Below are 18,562 nucleotides of genomic sequence, written 5' to 3' on the forward strand. Positions count from 1 at the left end.
ACGGTCGTGGCTCCGCTCGACGATTCCACGATGGCTGCGCCATCCTCCAGTGCTCTGCCTGTGAAAAGGGCCTCTGTTTCGTCAGCACGTCGCCTAGGTGAGGCTGCAACGACAGCACGAACACTCACCGTGTTGTTGGTCGGCCTGACGTATGGCAACGTTTTTGGGCGGATACCTTCAACATTTTCATGTCAGTGACTTGCACGAAGTGATGACGCCCTAACGTTTTTCACAACACAGTCTCCGTGGCGACCTCATCGTAGTGCCGATACACGTGCTGCTTGAAATCTGTGCCTTCAAACGAGCTTCCACAGTGCGCTCCTTTGTGGCCAACGTGCGAATGAACACAAAGCTGCGAATATGTTAGCTTTCGTAGACTCTTCACCGCCGACAGGGACGCGAAGGAAATGGTGGCACTTGTGTTTCTCCACCACTTTCTTCGGAGCGAAACCACGCGCAACCATACAGGAGCGGACACGCATGTATTATTATTGTGTGACTGTGTATAGTTACGGAGAAGACAAGCAACGGCTGCATCCGGCGAGTTCTGGCTTCTAAGAAGACCAAACATGACAGAGTAGTATGTGCTCTTTTGGAATAGCGGGCGGTCATGCAACTACAGACTGATGCTCTGCATTGAATAAAGTAATCACAAACGTATACAACGAGCGCTGGAAACAATAAAGCGTAGCCTTGCAAACAGGTAGTCTAGTCTGATTTTATTGCGCATTTGCGCGGAGTGAATTAAATGGCTAGCGGTATCACCACATAGACATCTGTGAGTGGTGTCAAGCTCCTAATTCGTAAATGGCATTTTCAATATATAGACAAACCATGACGGCCAGTAATGAATTCATGTAGAAATGCGTGTGGTAAATTCAGGATATGCCACCTCTAAATTTGATCCGTTAACTTATATTGACCTTGCTGTTTTCAGTCATTGGTTTGAGGCACTTTTTTATACTATAAAGGGCGGTTTGGAACCTAATGATCCAAGAATAGAGCCTACGAGAACAACTTTACCGCTGAGTGTCATGTGTAACAACCACGTTTTCAAAGTGTATTCATGTAACAGCTGGCGCCAAGCTCGGGCCGGAGCTATCATAAAAGCCCTTGCCCACGTACCTGGCGTCACATTTGTTGATGCAGACCAATACTTCCATGGCACACGATTTGTGGCCGTCGCCGCACGCGATGGAGCCCTACACCACGCCTGCAGCGTCACTACCCCCACTTCCGAGACGGCTGAAGAAGTGGCCATCGCCCTGGCCACTTTAGATCCCACCTGTCACACCATAGTGTGTGACTCTCGCTCAGCCGTTACTAACTTCAGCAAAGGCCGTATTTCTCCCCAAGCTCTTCGCATCCTCTGCCAGGCACCACACTCTAAAGACAGCATAATCTCCCTAACATGGATCCCGGTTCATGCCGGCACTGTCCACACACACCTCCCCAATCTCAACGAGGTCACCCACTCCATTGCGCGAGGTCTAGTCAACCGCGCCGGAGTCACTGGAGATGAGTTGGACACTAGGGACAGTCTGACAACTTATAACGATCTCGTTAAGGCCTTTCACCTCAGTTGCCGAATCTTCCTCCCGCCTCACCCAAAGTTCAGCCGGGCGCAGGCTACCACCCTGCGTCTACTACAAACAAACACGTACCCTTCACCCGCCCGCCTCCACCTTATATTTCCGGACGTCTACACTACCCCCAACTGCCGGTGCTGTGGAATTCACCCGGCTACGCTTCCGCATATGCTATGGGAGTGCCCAGCACAGTACACCCAGACTAACACCACGACTCTCTCGTCGAGGTTGCATGAGGCTCTGCGGAGCTCCGCCTTCGACGACCAAACCTGGGCGACCCAGCACGCCCGCGAGGCGGCGGCGAGGCAAGCCCTCGACGTCCCTTCGTGGGAGGCTTAGGCCCGGCCATCATAAAGTGCTAGTTCTACAATAAACGTTTATTCCTCCTCCTCTTGAGCTGGTACTAACCCATAAGGGCCACGTTTGATAATCGCTAAGAATAGCATCATCATCATCATCATCATCATCATCATCAGCCTGGTTACGCCCACTGCAGGGCAAAGGCCTCTCCCATACTTCTCCAACAACCCCGGTCATGTACTAATTGTGGCCATGCCGTCCCTGCAAACTTCTTAATCTCATCCGCCCCCCTAACTTTCTGCCGCCCCCTGCTACGCTTCCCTTCCCTTGGGATCCAGTCCGTAACCCTTAATGACCATCGGTTATCTTCCCTCCTCATTACATGTCCTGCCCATGCCCATTTCTTTCTCTTGATTTCAACTAAGATGTCATTAACTCGCGTTTGTTCCCTCACCCAATCTGCTCTTTTCTTATCCCTTAACGTTACACCTATCATTCTTCTTTCCATAGCTCGTTGTGTCGTCCTCAATTTGAGTAGAACCCTTTTCGTAAGCCTCCAGGTTTCTGCCCCGTAGGTGAGTACTGGTAAGACACAGCTATTATATACTTTTCTCTTGAGGGATAACGGCAACCTGCTGTTCATGATTTGGGAATGCCTGCCAAACGCACTCCAGTCCATTCTTATTCTTCTGATTATTTCCGTCTCACGATCCGGATCAGCCGTCACTACCTGCCCTAAGTAGATGTATTCCCTTACGACTTCCAGTGCCTCGCTGCCTATTGTAAATTGCTGTTCTCTCCCGAGACTGTTAAGCATTACTTTAGCTTTCTGCATATTAATTTTTAGACCCACTCTTCTGCTTTGCCTCTCCAGGTCAGTGAGCATGCATTGCAATTGGTCCCCTGAGTTACTAAGCAAGGCAATATCAGCGAATCGCAAGTTACTAAGGTATTCTCCATTAACTTTTATCCCCAATTCTTCCCAATCCAGGTCTCTGAATACCTCCTGTAAACACGCTGTGAATAGCATTTGAGATATCGTATCTCCCTGCCTGACGCCTTTCTTTATTGAGATTTTGTTGCTTGCTTTATGGAGGACTACGGTGGCTGTGGAGCCGCTATAGATATATTGCAGTATTTTTACATATGGCTCATCTACACCCTGATTCCGTAATGCCTCCATGACTGCTGAGGTTTCGACTGAATCAAACGCTTTCTCGTAATCAATGAAAGCTATATATAAGGGTTGGTTATATTCTGCACATTTCTCTATCATTTGATTGATAGTGTGAATATGGTCTATTGTTGAGTAGCCTTTACGGAATCCTGCCTGGTCCTTTGGTTGACAGAAGTCTAAGGTGTTCCTGATTCTATTTGCAATTACCTTAGTAAATACTTTGTAGGCAACGGACAGTAAGCTGATAGGTCTATAATTTTTCAAGTCTTTGGCGTCCCCTTTCTTATGGATTAGGATTATGTTAGCGTTCTTCCAAGATTTCGGTACGCTCGAGGCTCGGTACACTCGGCTCGAGAATAGCCGTGCTGCTTAGTTAGTGTACTGTGACGTGACATGTAATTGCAGTGAACAAAAGACAACGGATGTTTTTTTTTTTCATTCTAAGCATTCTTGGCCTACACTTGGAATCTATCTATCTATCTATCTATCTATCTATCTATACAACCGCTTACGTTTACCAGCTTTGGGCACTAGATATGTGCTTACTGTCGTGATGGGTCGTGCTGATTTCTTCGACTGGGTGTATATCAGTACATACATGACATGGCATGAATGTCATGACCTGACATTTGGTAGGTATCTGCTTAAGGCGGTGATGCCGTCGTGATCGTTTCTTTAACTGAATGTACTCGCGTAACAGGGTGCGGCAGAAAGTTAGGTGGGCGGGTGAGATTAAGAAGTTTGCAGCGACAACATCGCCACAATTATTACATGACCGGGGTGATGGAGAAGTATGGGAGAGGCCTTTTCCCTGCAATGGACGTAACCAGGCCGAAGATGGTGATGACTCTTATATCAGTGTATGCATGACATTACTGATTGAATGCATATCACTATAATGGCCCCGATGCATTCCTGGTCATCGCATATATATATATATATATATATATATATATATATATATATATATATATATATATATATATATATATATATATATATATATCCTGCCCCGGGGCCGTGGTGCAATGCGCGCGACGGAATACGGCGCGCTTTCTGCCCTTTAGCACGCGAGATTGAGCCGCCATCGTCGGCTCACCGTCGCGCGCTTTCACTCGTCCGCACAGCGTAGCGTACGGCTCCCGAGGACGGCGTTACCAAGAGACGAATTTACTACGCATCCATCGCATAAGAAACCAGCAGCAACTGCCAGAGGAGGTAACCCCGCGCGCATCCGCCTACTTTCGTCCTCGGCTTCGCTCCACGTTACCTACACATTCCTCTAGGTGGCGATACTTTGCCGCGCGCTGAGCGCACTCCTCCATACTATCCCCGGCGCGCGATTTTCTTCACCTCCAGGCGGCTTCCTCGTTCACTTGTCATGCGGCGTCAGATAAACACCGCCGATTTGAAGAGCTGGCCAGTTACGTTTGCATGTAAAACAAAATATGCGGGGAGGAAGTGAGGATGTAATACGGTGCATCTACATCTAGGTGATTTTTCTCCTCCTTTAATTCAAATCAAATCATTTTAGTAAAATATCAGAGGATAGGCAGAGGCACTGACAAGAAAGCCGTTCACCGGCTTGACTGCGTCGTGCCACCTAAAGATGACACAAAATGAGAACGCGCGCACATGGTTATGATAAGAAATGGGCATAAAAACAAATCTGGAGGACGCTTAAGCTTCGCCTTTAACAGTGGAACGCGATAGCATTCAAAGATCCCTGACTGCCTCTCACACTTCCCGGCAGCTGGAGCGTATGTAACCGTAATGTTTACTTGGAAACGCTTGCCGCGAACGCTATGAACGAAGGCGAGCTTTGTGGTGGAACCATAGAGAAAGGTAGAACCACGGCCTCTTGAGTGGGCCGCAATGCGGCGGAGGCGAGCGCCAGCTGGAGTTAATGCAAAGAACCTGGCGCGCCACTCCGAAGCCCCCAAAACACCAATCGCGCCGGCGCGCTCAATATGGCAGACGCCGCGGGCGGTTTGCGTGTGTGAAGGTGCTTCTTTGATTTCTCGCGTAAAAGAATTTTGTGTTCTCGTACATTCAAATTACAATCAGAGAGCTATCATGTCTGTAGGTTGTGTGCAAGTCATATTTTACGATTTGTCTACGTGTTTTAGCTTGACAAATTCAATTAGCTCAGTCAATTGCTTGAATCATACGAGAGGTCGGGGTACACGGGTGTTTTCATTCTCTTTTTTTTTTTTTCTGCTGGTGCAACGTCCGATGTAGGGCACCGCATATTCTGCGACACTGGCTACTTAACGCTGTCGCGTTAATAATGTCAGCATCGTCTACTAGTTGACCAAATTGGACAACTAATAGAAATTGTCAGGAAACAACAATGATCATTTAGCATGGAATGCATAATAAACAAAAGTAAGATCCGCATTATCGCATGAAATACATGGCGCGAAGCACGTAACAGCAGATCCATAAAGATGTAGGTGACGAGGAATGCAAAGATAAACGTTACAAAATTATGCACATTCACTAACAAGCAAAAGAAAAAGCTTAGAGATTTTCGGGTGAATAGTACCCTATACGCAACACATTCAATGAGAATAACAAAACGATATCATTATCTCCAGAGATATTTTTTTCAAAGCCGCGAGTCAAGTGTGGCGGCTTGCAACAACTTGCATCACATGCTGCAATGACGGTAGTGTGGTCGAGGCATTGCTTACAACTTGCGCCGTCGTAGTTATAGTGAAGCTTGCGCCGAACGTGTAGAATAAAAATAGCACGACTTTTTATAAGGACTAATAGTACATGGAAGAGACAAGGGCGGCCAAGCTCGTTGTCAGTGGTTATAGTAATATCTTTAAATGCCTGTGTTGACCACTTGCTCTACAACAAGAAGCTGACTTTTATCGGGTATCCAACATGCTTTTGCAGGGAACTGTTCACATTACGGCATATCTGCAACGTATTTCATAGGGCTAAATTGCAAATACTACAAATTGCAAGTCTAGCCCACGCAATGTGGTGTTGGTGTGACAAAAGTTCACGAAGACGGGAGAAATTATGAGAACTATTAAGGTGAAATAAAACATTCATATTTTAAAAAACTTATTTGCCAACGGTTCTTCAATTAAGCTTCAATACAATGGTAATTGCATATAGAATCTCTTGATTTTCATTCAAGTGTGCTTAGTGAGGTTTCTTGCTATAATTTCGGCTTTCCTTTCAAAGAAGCTCGTAAATCCGTGCTAGTTGACGTTGATTCCTTCTCTGCACCTTCTGCACTTTCTGCTTTTTCTTCTTCTCACTATATGTTGTTAATGGACAAAAGATAGACACAGTAAGTTCCTTCAAAGAGTGATCACACACAAAACGTTGCTTTAACACTTTCGTTACCACGCCTATTCAAATCGAAGCCCGGTGATCGATGCTTTATATCGCCGATTTCGACATGTTGTAGCCGTTTCTTATTCACTTAAGACCGTCTAGTAGTTAGTACAGGCGCTGCACTTTCAGAAACAGTTTAGACTTTCGCGATAATTACCCGGAAATGACGCCAGCTGTTCACTGCTGAGCTTTGCTATGGAGTCCGAGTCGTTTTATTCAACCATAGTGTATTTCTGAAAGTCCGCCGCATGTCCAGCATGTGGATCTGGCATTTTTCAACTAGTTTCCAAGACTTTCAGTTTCGCTTATCGCGTAAAATCCCGGCAAGGGGTGCTGCCGGTGTCACTGCGCAGTTATCGAAAGTAGCTCCCATAGCGTCGTCCCGCGCGGTCACGTGGCGAGAAAACCGTGGCGCTCGAAACTATGATGCAATAGCACTTGACTTTAGTGATGAGGACTGGAGTTACGATTGCGAAAATGGCAGCAAAGCATGTTCAAGCTGTGACAGCGACGATGTTTTGAGTCTGCCTGGGACGTCCGCAGCTGTTCAACGGCGAGTTTCGTTTACAGCCTTATGCGGTTTCTTTCCTTGTGCGGGCTTATCTGCCGATGTTCACGCGTGACCTGAGAGCTCTAATGATTATCTTCAGGGTGCATACTTCCCTTGCTTTCGATGTGCTGCCATCGGCAGCAAAGAAACCCGTTCACTCCAAGAAGGCCGCCCATAGCACATCTCGGCCCAGCAACACGGAGCAGCGCAAGGCAGTTTACAACGGCGGGAGATTTCTTTCTGCTCTTTTTCATTGCCGGGGTGATAAAGACAATCTTCAAAAATGCAAACAGATATGCTTGGATGCATAATTCTGTAGTTGCACAGCTACGCTGAGAGCGATCGGTCCTGGAAAGAGGCGCATGACTCTAGACGAACTAGTTGAAGTACATTCGTTGGACTTTTTATTGGACCATAACTCAGTAGATGCCGGAAAGGCGGAGCTGCAAAATGTGTTACGAGATCCGCAAAGTTGAACAGAAAGCAGGCGTCTTGTGGGAAAAGTGCGGAGTGCACCTATGCTTCACAACATCCATGAACTGCTTCACCGCATGGCTTGAGCGATGAACTGGTCTTAGTTTCTTTTTTGTATCTGAAGAACGGCTGTGTACTGAGGACTTATTTTTTCAGACACTAGTTTTGGGTTATCCTTGAAATGTATCTATCATTGAAATATCACGTTATTTTTTTATCAACTGGCCGCAAAAATGGCGCTTTCTAGAATTTTTATGTTTTACCAACTAAATTTTTTGTTTGACAACGTATGTTTTTGGAAAGAGCATTTCGTTATGTAAAATATGCTATGCTTCAATATGTGGTGGAATATTATTTGTAGTGGTAAATATTTTTTTCCCGAGACCTATAAAAAACGACCATATTCTCGCGGTAACGAAAGATTTAAAAACGTCTCCATGCAATACCATGACAATTTAACGTCCCTGCAATGACGTATCATGAATCAGCATTCTCTACCTACAATGTACGATTGCCAAGCGTCGGACGTCACGTCCACGTCAGTTCTCAAGACCTCTTTGAGAGCTCAGCTCTCAGGGCGCCCGTTCATGGTTTCAGCATCGGCGTCCCTTAGCGTAACCGCGCTAAAGCCACTGCTCGCGCGTGCCACTGCTCGCGCATTCGCCGTCGCCTTCTATACACAGCTGGCTCGTCGCCGTCCCTCGGCGTAGCCGAGCGAACGTTCTCGTGCCACTCAGTGGCTCGCGCATTCGCCGTCGCCTTCTCTTTCCACAGCTAGCCCCGATTCCGCTCATCATGCCAGCGTTCCCATATTGCTCCTCCCTCTGCCACTGCCGCTGGACGAGGCCGTGCGTCTGCGAATGCGCTGATGGCACTGGCCCAGTGCTATTTGCTGCGGTGATTTTGGCCTCAAATTCTTTGCCTCAGTATATCGCGAAATGAATACACGTATCGCATTTCGCATGACGGAGTATTCTAATCATCGAACATTATTTGTTGAATGCCTTAACAGCGTTGTAAAACTGGAAAAAATGTTTTGGTCATTACCGGTACAAACTTTGCGTGCCCGAAATTGCTAGAAGCGAATAAATTGTCGCCTGCGTAACACTTTTATTGCTTTGAAAACAGTACGTACATCCCCCATAGTGACTTTGTGCCATTGTTGAGGGAACCGTCATCATCATCATCAGATTGACACGCGAATGAGAAATAAAAGAAGTCCACCCATGCACCCCACGTCCAAAAAGCAAACGGCCAAGCTTGGCACATTTTCACAGGGAAAAACCTCACTCGAAATAAACTCCCGCCGATCGAATATGCGGATCTATACGTACGACGACGAATAGGGGACGACGATGGAATGACGGTGATAGAATGACTACGACGGCATGGCAGCGATGGAAGGGCCACGAAAGCATTACAACGACTGTATGACGACGACACAATGGCGGATAAGGCGTGACGAAGGGGGCCTTACAAAAACGGGGTGATGACAGTGTAATGAGGATGATAAAACTACTACGGTGGCATGAAGACGACTGCAGGGAAACGACGCAATGACGACGATGGCATGACGACGACGGTATGACGATGACTGCACTGCGACAATGGAATGACGATGCTAGAATGACAATGACGCTGCGGATAAGATGGCACAACGACAATGGGATGACGAAGTTCTAGCAACGACGACTTTAAGACGACGATAGAGTGACGACAGCGCGTTGACAAAGTTGGAATGACGACGGAATAGAGGCGATGGAACAATGACGATGGCATCACGACAGTTTTATATCACCACGAATGCACGACGACGACTGTGCGATGATAAGAATGACATGACGATGACAGTTTGCTGACGGTGGCGTGGCGACAGCGAAATGATGACAAAGGAATGACGACTGAATTATGATGACGATGTGACTACGACGGTGTGTTGACCAAGGAATGACCACGCCATGATGACTAAAGAGGGAAGACGGCACAACGAAAAGGACGGCACGACAACGGAGGAATGATCCTAGTTGAATGAAGGGGATGAAATGGCGACGATGGAATAATCACGACAGCATCGCGAGAAGCGTGCTTACGTACCTGTCGCAACGAGCAAGCTTGGTTTACGCTGTATCCGGGTCTAGCGTTCGCTGTGCCCAGTAACGGCCATTAGTGAAAGACAGCAGCCGGCATCCACTTCAAAAAATTAAAACTGAAATCAAAACTAGATATGTTGGCTTCAACATGCTCTATATAACATCACGCCTGAGCCCGAAGTGCTCGCGACTAACATGCTAACCCTTGTTCAAGGGCAAACTTACCTGTGCGCCATCTTTGCTCCGGTCACCGAATGAAACCTGTAGAGACAGGCACTACCTTTACAAAGAAAGCACTCGGGAAACGTGATAGCCGGGAACGACAGCACAATTTTTTTTTATTCAGATCGACTTCCGCGCTGGGCGATGGCTGCCACTTCAGAGAGCAACTGTGTGGAGCTAGGAGCAGAGCAGAGAGACACGCTGTGGGGAGCAGGCGGCGGCCATTTTTTCTCGAGGAGGGGTGGTGGCGGCTAGCCTGTCGTGGGGCCTTTCTGACGCAGCAGAAGGCCACCTGGACCCCTACGCCAGGCTTCCCACCTTGAAGGTGAAGGTGCGCGTCGGTGGAGGCGCGTTGGGCTCCGCGTTGAACGCGGGCTTGTCGGCAATGTCACTCTTCGCGTCCTTGCTCGGCTCATCGTCAGTCTGCGAGGCGACTTCAGCATCCGCGGGCGGCTTGGCGTCGACGGGTTTCGAGTCGGCAGCGGCGGGAGTCGCGCCCTCGCCTTCGGCGCGGGGAGCCTCCTCGACGACGGGCATCGTCGGGGAGCCCACGTCGTCTCCAGACGGGGAGCGGGTGGCCTCACCGGACGGCTTGGCCGCCTCCCGCGACGATGGCCTCGGGCCGACCGCGACGACGCCTTCGTCTCCCAGCTCGGGCTGGCTGGCGGCTTTGTTGGCGTCCCGGGCGGCTTCGGCATTGGACCCCAGCGTAGCGGTGTCCGTAGATACGTCCATCGTGCCGGCTGGATGTCGACCGTCTGGGCTGGCCTAGGACCGGTGCACCTGCGCGAGGAACGTGCTTCGAACGTCGCGTGCCGCTGCGGTCAACGTGTCGGGTTGCTCATTGGCTGCGCAGCATCGCGCGATCGCCAGATCTTCGTTCTTGTCTTCCGTTCGCAAATCACTCCAAGTGCCTCATCGTGGCTGAAATGAAGCGAAAAAGAAGTCTTCGTCACGTTCACAGGAAGCAGTTTCATTCCTCATCAATTGACAGATGTCGATGCTCTCGTCGTGAGGCCATTGGAGAAATTCAGAGCAGATCTCAAGGGTATGCTGGTATAACGGCCCGTCAAACATTGTCTATGGAAAACTCAATCTCTGAGGCTGTGGCAGCTTCCGTAGAAAAGGCATTGGAGAAAGCAATGGAGCGCATCACGACAAATCTCACCGACTCCCTTGTTCAGGCGCTGTCCTCCCAACTAACTCCTTGGCTTCAACTAACTAATAAAGCCAATAGTGAGGATCCGGTGTCAGATCTACTGCGGAGTCCACCAATTGGAATATCGACCGCGCAGACATCCACAAATAACGAGCCATCTAAGCCATCAACTTCTAATAAAATCGACCAGATCTGTCTTTCTGACACAGGCGGGATGGAAAATCAAGATGTAGATATGGACCCCCGATCTCTTAAACGAACAAGGTCACCGACAGAGAAAAAACCTAGCTCTCCCACCAAGTCCAAGGCAAAGAAGTACGATAGAGAGATTCCTACTAAGAAGGACTTCTTAAAAGAGAGCGTTTTAGACCAAGCAGTTTCTACTGCTCGGATTTATTCACCATAGGAACTTTAACAGTAATTCAGCGGAACTGTCGTTCCATACTTTCCGCTGCAACAGATTTGTTATATCTTATTTCTAAATATTCTCCAGATATTATTATTTTACAGGAAACATGACTTGTTGCAGGTCAGGCTTTTCATCTAAATAATTTCCGATGTTTTCGATTGGATCGCCTATCCCGAGGTGGTGGTTTAGTTTTGTTTGTCTCATCAAAAATCTGTCATAGAGCTACTATAACATACTAGATAATGTCCCCAGACTGTGAAATCTTATCACTGGATATAATACTCCCTGGTTGCACACCTTTTTCTATATTTAACACGTACTTCCCCGCTGGAGTGCAAGATACCCGCTATCTGGATACCTGTATTGCACGTAGTCAGAAAAACATCCTACTGGTGGGAGATTTCAATTCTCATCATGTATCGTGGGGTTTCCGAACGGACACTTGTGGCAAACGCTTGTGGGATTGGGTCTTAACGAATCAATTCTCTTGTTTAAATTAGAGAGCACATACTTTCGTACGGGGTCAGTCGCGATCTGCCCTAGATCTTACGTTTGCTACCTCGAGCATGTCTGTCACCTCCTGGAAGGCTGTAGACTCCGGAACTAACAGTGATCACCTCCCTATAATTTTTGAACTGCTTACCCCGTTAACTAGTTTAGATAGTAATGTGCGCACTTTTGTTAATTACGAAAAATTTAAAAATGCATTAAAATCAGCTTTACACCCTCAGGAGGGCATGGAGAGGAATATTAAAGCAATGAGCCTATGTTCCATTCTAAAACAGTCATAAAAAAAAAGCTCAGTTTGTTGGGCAATCCTCTAAGGGTGGATCATATTGTCCCTGGTGGAATTCTGACTGCGAGCGAGATCTTAAACGTAGAAAAGCAGCGTGGAAGAAACTATTATTCAACCAAAGTCCTGTTAATTGGGCTGATTATACATATATAGCTACTACATTTAAACGAACAGTCTCAAAAGCTAAGGAGTATTATGATTCCAAGCACTACGCATACCTTTCTAAGTCTTGCAATAAAAAGGCCCTGTTTAAATTTCTTAGATCTCGTAAAGTTATACCGGCGCCCGTGAATGTCGATTCTGTCGTTTTAACAACAAAAGAAGTATCGGAATCACTTGAAAAAATTGCTCAAGGATTTGCGCAACGTTTCAAACATAAATTGCCCTTAAACCTAAAGAAACCTCCCTTGGCAGACGGCTTTGAGATAATAACAGCGACAGAGATTGAACGCATTATTAGTTCGCTGCCAGCGTCATCCCCCGGTCCAGATGGAATTACAACAGGAATGCTAAAAGTCTTATTTGATAATGCGCCTCAGGACCTCTTAAACGTAATAAATTTCTCTCTCAAGAATGCATGGGTTCCAAGAGAGTGGAGAGTAGCTAAAATTATTCCACTATTAAAGAAAAAATCTGCTGGACTTGACTTAGACAATATAAGACCAATTTCTCTTACTTCCAATGTCGTCAAATTAATAGAAAGAGTTCTTCACGGCCGTATAACAAATTTTATGGAGGATGACACCCTTCTTTGCTAAGCACAATTCCTTTGTGTCCGGAAGTACACGTTTATGTTTACGCGGACGATATCGCATTTTTTACGTCCGCAAATAATATACATTCACTACAACAGTCGTTGCAGAATTACTTAGGAATGCTGGAGACATGGCTAGAGGGGTTATGCATGTCGTTAAATATTAGCAAAAGTGCGGTATTGGTATTCCCATTAACTGCACAGGTGCAAATTACTTTACAATACCGACAGGAAACCATTCCTCAAGTTGACGAAGTCAAGTACCTTGGTGTCATTTACGATGGCAAACTCACCTGGCGCAGTCACATTGAACATATTAAAACAAAGGCAGAACGAGCCGTAGCTATGGTCCGCCGGCTCAGCCACCGTCGCTCTGGACTACGCAGGGATACCTTACCGATGATCTATAAAATGTATGTTCGGCACATATTAGAATTACGGCTGCGTGATACTTTCCGGTGGCCCCGCCTACAAAATTAAACCTCTCATACTTTTAGAAAGAGAAGCTCTACGGTCGTGCCTCAGGCTTCCTAGATTTGTTGCCAACGCTGTTTTATATCAGGAAGCTCATATACCCACCCTAGATTGCAGATTCCGCATGCTTACGGTTCAGACATTTTTAAAAATTTATGAGTTTTCAAAAAGACGTACGCAATATGCCTTTGTCACTGAACCTGCTGAGTTCTTCCAAGTAGCGTGGTCGAGATTGCACAGCCCTCAAATAGTATTCGTACAAGCACAGTTACAAAAACTGGATGTATCCATACACCAAGTTTACCATTCAAATGATGCCTTTACAGACCTCAAAATTGAGTTCGAGGACATATTTCCTAATCATGCTAAACTATTACCAAGGCGATATTTAATTAATATCTTACACGGCCACCTGCACCAGCTAACCACTGACAACGTAGTAGCTACTGACGCTTCTGTTTGCAATGAGAAGGCAGCAGTGGGGATCTTCTCTGAATCTCTTCAATGGTCCTACTCCCTTCGCCTTCCCGACTTCACACCTATATTTCAGGCAGAATTATTAGCGATTATATTAGCATTACGAAAACTCCCCCAAAAAGACCCATTAGCTGTTATCGTGACCGACTCGCTATCTGTATGCACAGCACTAACTGCATCATTAAATTCAGCAATTCAAAGAACAATTCGTTCGATGATACCTCCGTACTTACGAAAAGTATGTTTGCTTTGGGTAGCGGGACATCGTGGGTTGCACTTGAATGAAATGGCAGATTCACTCGCACGAGCATCCCTTAACGGCCCTATCATATCTGTTTTGCCGACATCAGCTTATGTCACCGCGGCAAGGTACAGAAATTTCGCTATATCTCAAAATTCTGCAATATCCATGCTAACACCGTGTTCTGAATTCCACCATCTTGGCTTCCCATTGTATATTAATTGGTGTCCTTCAAGGCAATTGGAAGTATCTTTTACAAAATTGAGATGCCGTATACCTCCTCTAAATTTTTACTTACACAGGTCTGGTCTCGCGATGTCCCCTCTATGTTCTTATTGCAGTGCACCTGAAACTATCGAACATTATTTCCTCTCATGCCGCCGCTTTCTAAGACAAAGAAGAATATTAGAATACTCATTTACCAAACTTGGCCTATCACTAACCTCGACAAACATTCTTTCTTTTGGGGCAACTTCACTGGGAACCAGCCACAGGGATGATTTTCTTGCTGTTTACAATTTTATTAGAGAGACAAAAAGAGTACCTTGCTGATTTTCTACAATTATCCATAGTTTCTATTTCTTCATTTCTTTACGTTAAATTATTTTATCAAGATTCATACCAATACTTTCATTGCAAGTCTAAATTACAGTTCTATCGTCCCACGCTCCACTATTCAAATCTAGTTACTCTATACCTCTAACCTTACGGAAAACCGCCTGCTTCTTGGACAATCCCCCATAGTGGGTACGCGCCACTGTCTGGGACACATGACAAGACAAGTGACCGTGATAGGTGCCAGGGCGCATCAAAGGTACAGATCCGCGGGAGAATCAAAGCTGTTGCATAGAGTATGCAGTGCAAAGAGTGAAATTAAAGTATAGGTCATGCTTTTCGGCATTACGTTTAGACGAGACTACGCGCGCTCGGTCATGCAACACAACTTTCTTTCCTATACCTGGCCACAAACTCATTTAACGCAGCAAACTCAAGCAAGCTGTTTGGCTTGCTGCGTCGTGGATCGCATTGGTAGCTGCAGACGAAATCTAAATGAATCCGTTTACAGCGCAGGATCGGCTTATTAGCACTTGTTTACCACTTGTTATTACCACATCTGCACACACTACTGATTAGACAGTTTAACCTTTGCGCCACTCATGGGCAAATCCCCTCGCAGGTATAAAGTTCTGTGGCGACAGCTGCAAACTCGCACCTTTCCTTTCCCTTACCTCCTCCACGGCATTCATCTCTCCATTTACCATACTCCCTCTTGAAAATTCTGCGTCTCTCCGAAAGCAGACTTAAACCACCTCATGTGGGTGTGCCCTAAGCACCCCCTTCCCCCTTTCCTTAGGCAATTAATATCTAGTGACGAGCAGTGGGTGGCTGCCTTGCGCAGCTCGAGGCCCCACCTTCAGGAGGCTACCCTGGAGTGGGCTGAGGGGACAGAGGAGGCCAACTCAGTGGCGTAGCAACAGGGGGGGCCGGGAGGCCGTAGGCCCCGGGTGCAGGGGGCCAGTGGGGGGGGGGGGGGGAGGAGGTCATATACGTTTGAAGACACCCCTCTTTCCGCCGGCTACACCCTGGGGGGGGGGGGGGGGAGGGGTGACAGAAGACCTACGGGCCCCGGGTGCCAGACGTCCTAGCTACGCCACTGGGCCTACTTCAAGTAGTGCCTCCCCCACCCTCTATTCCGTTGCCCCCTTCCCTTTAATGAGGGATAAATAATGTTTTTTCATCATCATCATCATCATCACCACCTAAATGAATGAATACAGTGGCGCTAGTATTTGAGGAAGAAGTGTTGATTGGGGTGCTTGTCCATGGCAATGGCCTGGTGCGAGCCACATCGTTTCATTTCCTTTTGTGTTCACGCGCTCTCAGTAGAATACAATTGTAGTAGGCGACGCCTGCTTGCTACAGCTAAATATTACTGAACAACTTTGTCATTACAACTATTTTTGCGTGTGTTCATGTGTTTTTGTCAGTTGCAGGACGAAAATTCGGCAGAGACACTTAAGTCTGATTGCGTGTGGGAATGCGAAAGTATTGTAGGCTGGTCAAATTTTTTTTCTGCGAATTCCTTGTCCGCGCAAGCTCTCGCCTGCGTTTGAACTGCGCCTCAGTAAAGCCAAATGAAAACGCGCTCGCTTGCTCAAGAGGAGTTCATAACTTGACAGACCGCTCAGCCGCATTCAATTGGACAATAACTTTTTTTATGCACTCATGCTCTCATAACGTGGCGCCACCTCCTAGCCATTGACTTCGCCATCACGGGCCAACGACGCACGCACAAGGACACACGTTTAGTCAGCGAGATGGCTGCGGTGTTACGTGACGCAGTGACGCACGCACTACACTCACACTATACGCACTATCTCAGAAGCCGGTTGCATCACTGCCGAACGTACGAGGCGTACACAGGCAACATCCTTGCGCAGCGGTATATAGCTCCAGGTGTAACTGGGTTATTATTGGCTACACTAGGGAGCAAAGCCTCCTCTATTTTGTCAATGCCAGCGCAATCTCTCGCTTCCCAATGGGAGCCGTTGGTGCGCCTTAGTTCAGTGACTTGCCGCGATGCGACGCTACCCGGATGATACGAATAATTTAGCTATGCCTGCTTGCGTAAAGCGAGCGTCTGAACGCGCGCCGCTGCCTTTCCCGATGAGAAGTGGTAGACGCTCCGTCCCTGCATCTGTCAGGTTATTACTCGTCCGCCAGTCTTCATCCGACTTCCGCTGTGAGGCGCCACCCACATGGTACTCTTCCCCACGACCGTAACACGAGCCGACAGGGGAGAGTAGGAAAGAACGATAGGAGAGGGTCGTGAATGGTCGGATCTGCCGCATCTGGCTGGTATTGAAGGAAACAGAGAATGCCGTGGCCACCCTAACCGTGGCACCATGGCAGTACCCATACAGCGCCGAGAACGCGCTTCGGTACGAATTCGCGCTTGTTACTGGCTCCCCGCCCTGTTAGAAAGAAAGAAGCGGCAAAATCGGTCATCCGTAAGTCTCATCTCAAGCTGAGGCAAAAGCATTGGGTATGTTTTGCCGTAACTATTGAGATCGGCTGTTTGTTTGCACGCTGCTAGGATTGCACACACGGCAACGAGCCATAAAACTGGTTTAATTTCTAGTTAGCAGATGGCGCCACAACATTAGCATTGGTGATGCGTTGACGATGCAGAACGCTATAAGAGCGAAATTGTTCACTGCATCAATAATTTCTAGTATGGTACGTGATAACCCTAGCACTCAAGCATGGCGCGTGATGACGGTAGCTAGCAACCGCCAAGTAGATGCCGAGCAGACGCTGCGACGGAGGTGAACACATGTAAGGGCATTCGGTCATACTGCTTGCTAAGGAGGCTGCAAGGTAACGGCAGGGAAAGCGTGCAGGTAAAGCGAAACCTTGCTGTCACATGCATGTAAACGCAGCTTATGGTCACGGCGTCAAAACATTGTTTGTGTCAATCCACTAACCATGGAGCATGTAACAGGATGACAACCAGACGCTGAGCAGACGACGCGGCGCTTATGAGCGGACGTAAATTTACCTAATATTCTTTTCAAAGGCATTACTTCGTTTACAGGAACCTCCTTGAGAAATGTGACGTAAATTCGAGCATTCTTTAATGTGGTTTTGCTCGTTGCAATCGGCCGTTTTTGGTACCATCATTTGAGGACGCCGCCTACTGCATCGCCGGATTTTCGCGTAATGGGGCATATAATGTTTTCGCACTAAAAACAACTTCGAGAACGTGGCACCGTATCGTACGTCCTTAGTACGTCCAGTGCCTCTGTACTTACATAAACTGTGTAACGACTTAGCCATGCTTATTGCCCGAATTGCAGGCATATATTTTCATCACTATAAAACCGATTTGAAATTGTGACGATCAATTTTCGCGTTACCTGTTGCTTTGATATCAGTCTTTCTGCACGGAGCGAGTTTCGCTCCGTTCACTGATCCTGCTTACTACAGCTAGTTGATGTAAAACGAGGACGTTGTGACCCTACGAGTCGTGCTGGTGTCACTAACATCTTTGAGATCGGTTCACATGATGTTGCACGCGACGGTGACAGTGAGCTTAGGGCCGATTTACGCTCGAGCAGCCCATCGCCGCAAGCCGCACCGCACGCTTGCGGTCGCGCGAAAAATCGCACGTATACAGCACTTGTGCACAAATTACCATTTTCACTGTGTGCACAGTGTATACCATACACATTGTAAACCGAAATTTGCGCACAAGTGTTTCATACGTGCAATCTTTCGCACGACCGCACGCGTGCGGGGCGGGTTGTGGCGATGGGCGGCTCGAGCGTAAATAGGCCCTTACAGTTGACGCCGGCCGTCTTCCTGCGTGCACTAGTAGGCCGTAATAGCCTTGTAGGCGAAGAGATAGACAGACAGACTTTAAAAGAAGCTGAAGAAGTCCGCCCTGCCACAGATACGCAGTGGGGACTGAAATAAATAAAGCCATA

The 18,562-nt window shown here is 47.4% G+C and overlaps 1 protein-coding gene across 1 annotated transcript; it reads right to left on the reverse strand.

The window, feature by feature from the left end:
- Positions 1-9,850: 9,850 nt before the first annotated feature.
- On the reverse strand, positions 9,851-10,580 carry LOC142584285 (uncharacterized). Its single transcript, XM_075694424.1, has one exon. The coding sequence runs from the start codon at positions 10,495-10,497 to the stop codon at positions 10,063-10,065; it is 435 nt and encodes a 144-aa protein (XP_075550539.1). The 5' UTR covers positions 10,498-10,580; the 3' UTR covers positions 9,851-10,062.
- Positions 10,581-18,562: the final 7,982 nt, after the last annotated feature.

This window comes from Dermacentor variabilis, chromosome 6 (genome assembly GCF_050947875.1).
Source record: "Dermacentor variabilis isolate Ectoservices chromosome 6, ASM5094787v1, whole genome shotgun sequence".
Lineage (NCBI taxonomy): Eukaryota > Metazoa > Arthropoda > Arachnida > Ixodida > Ixodidae > Dermacentor > Dermacentor variabilis.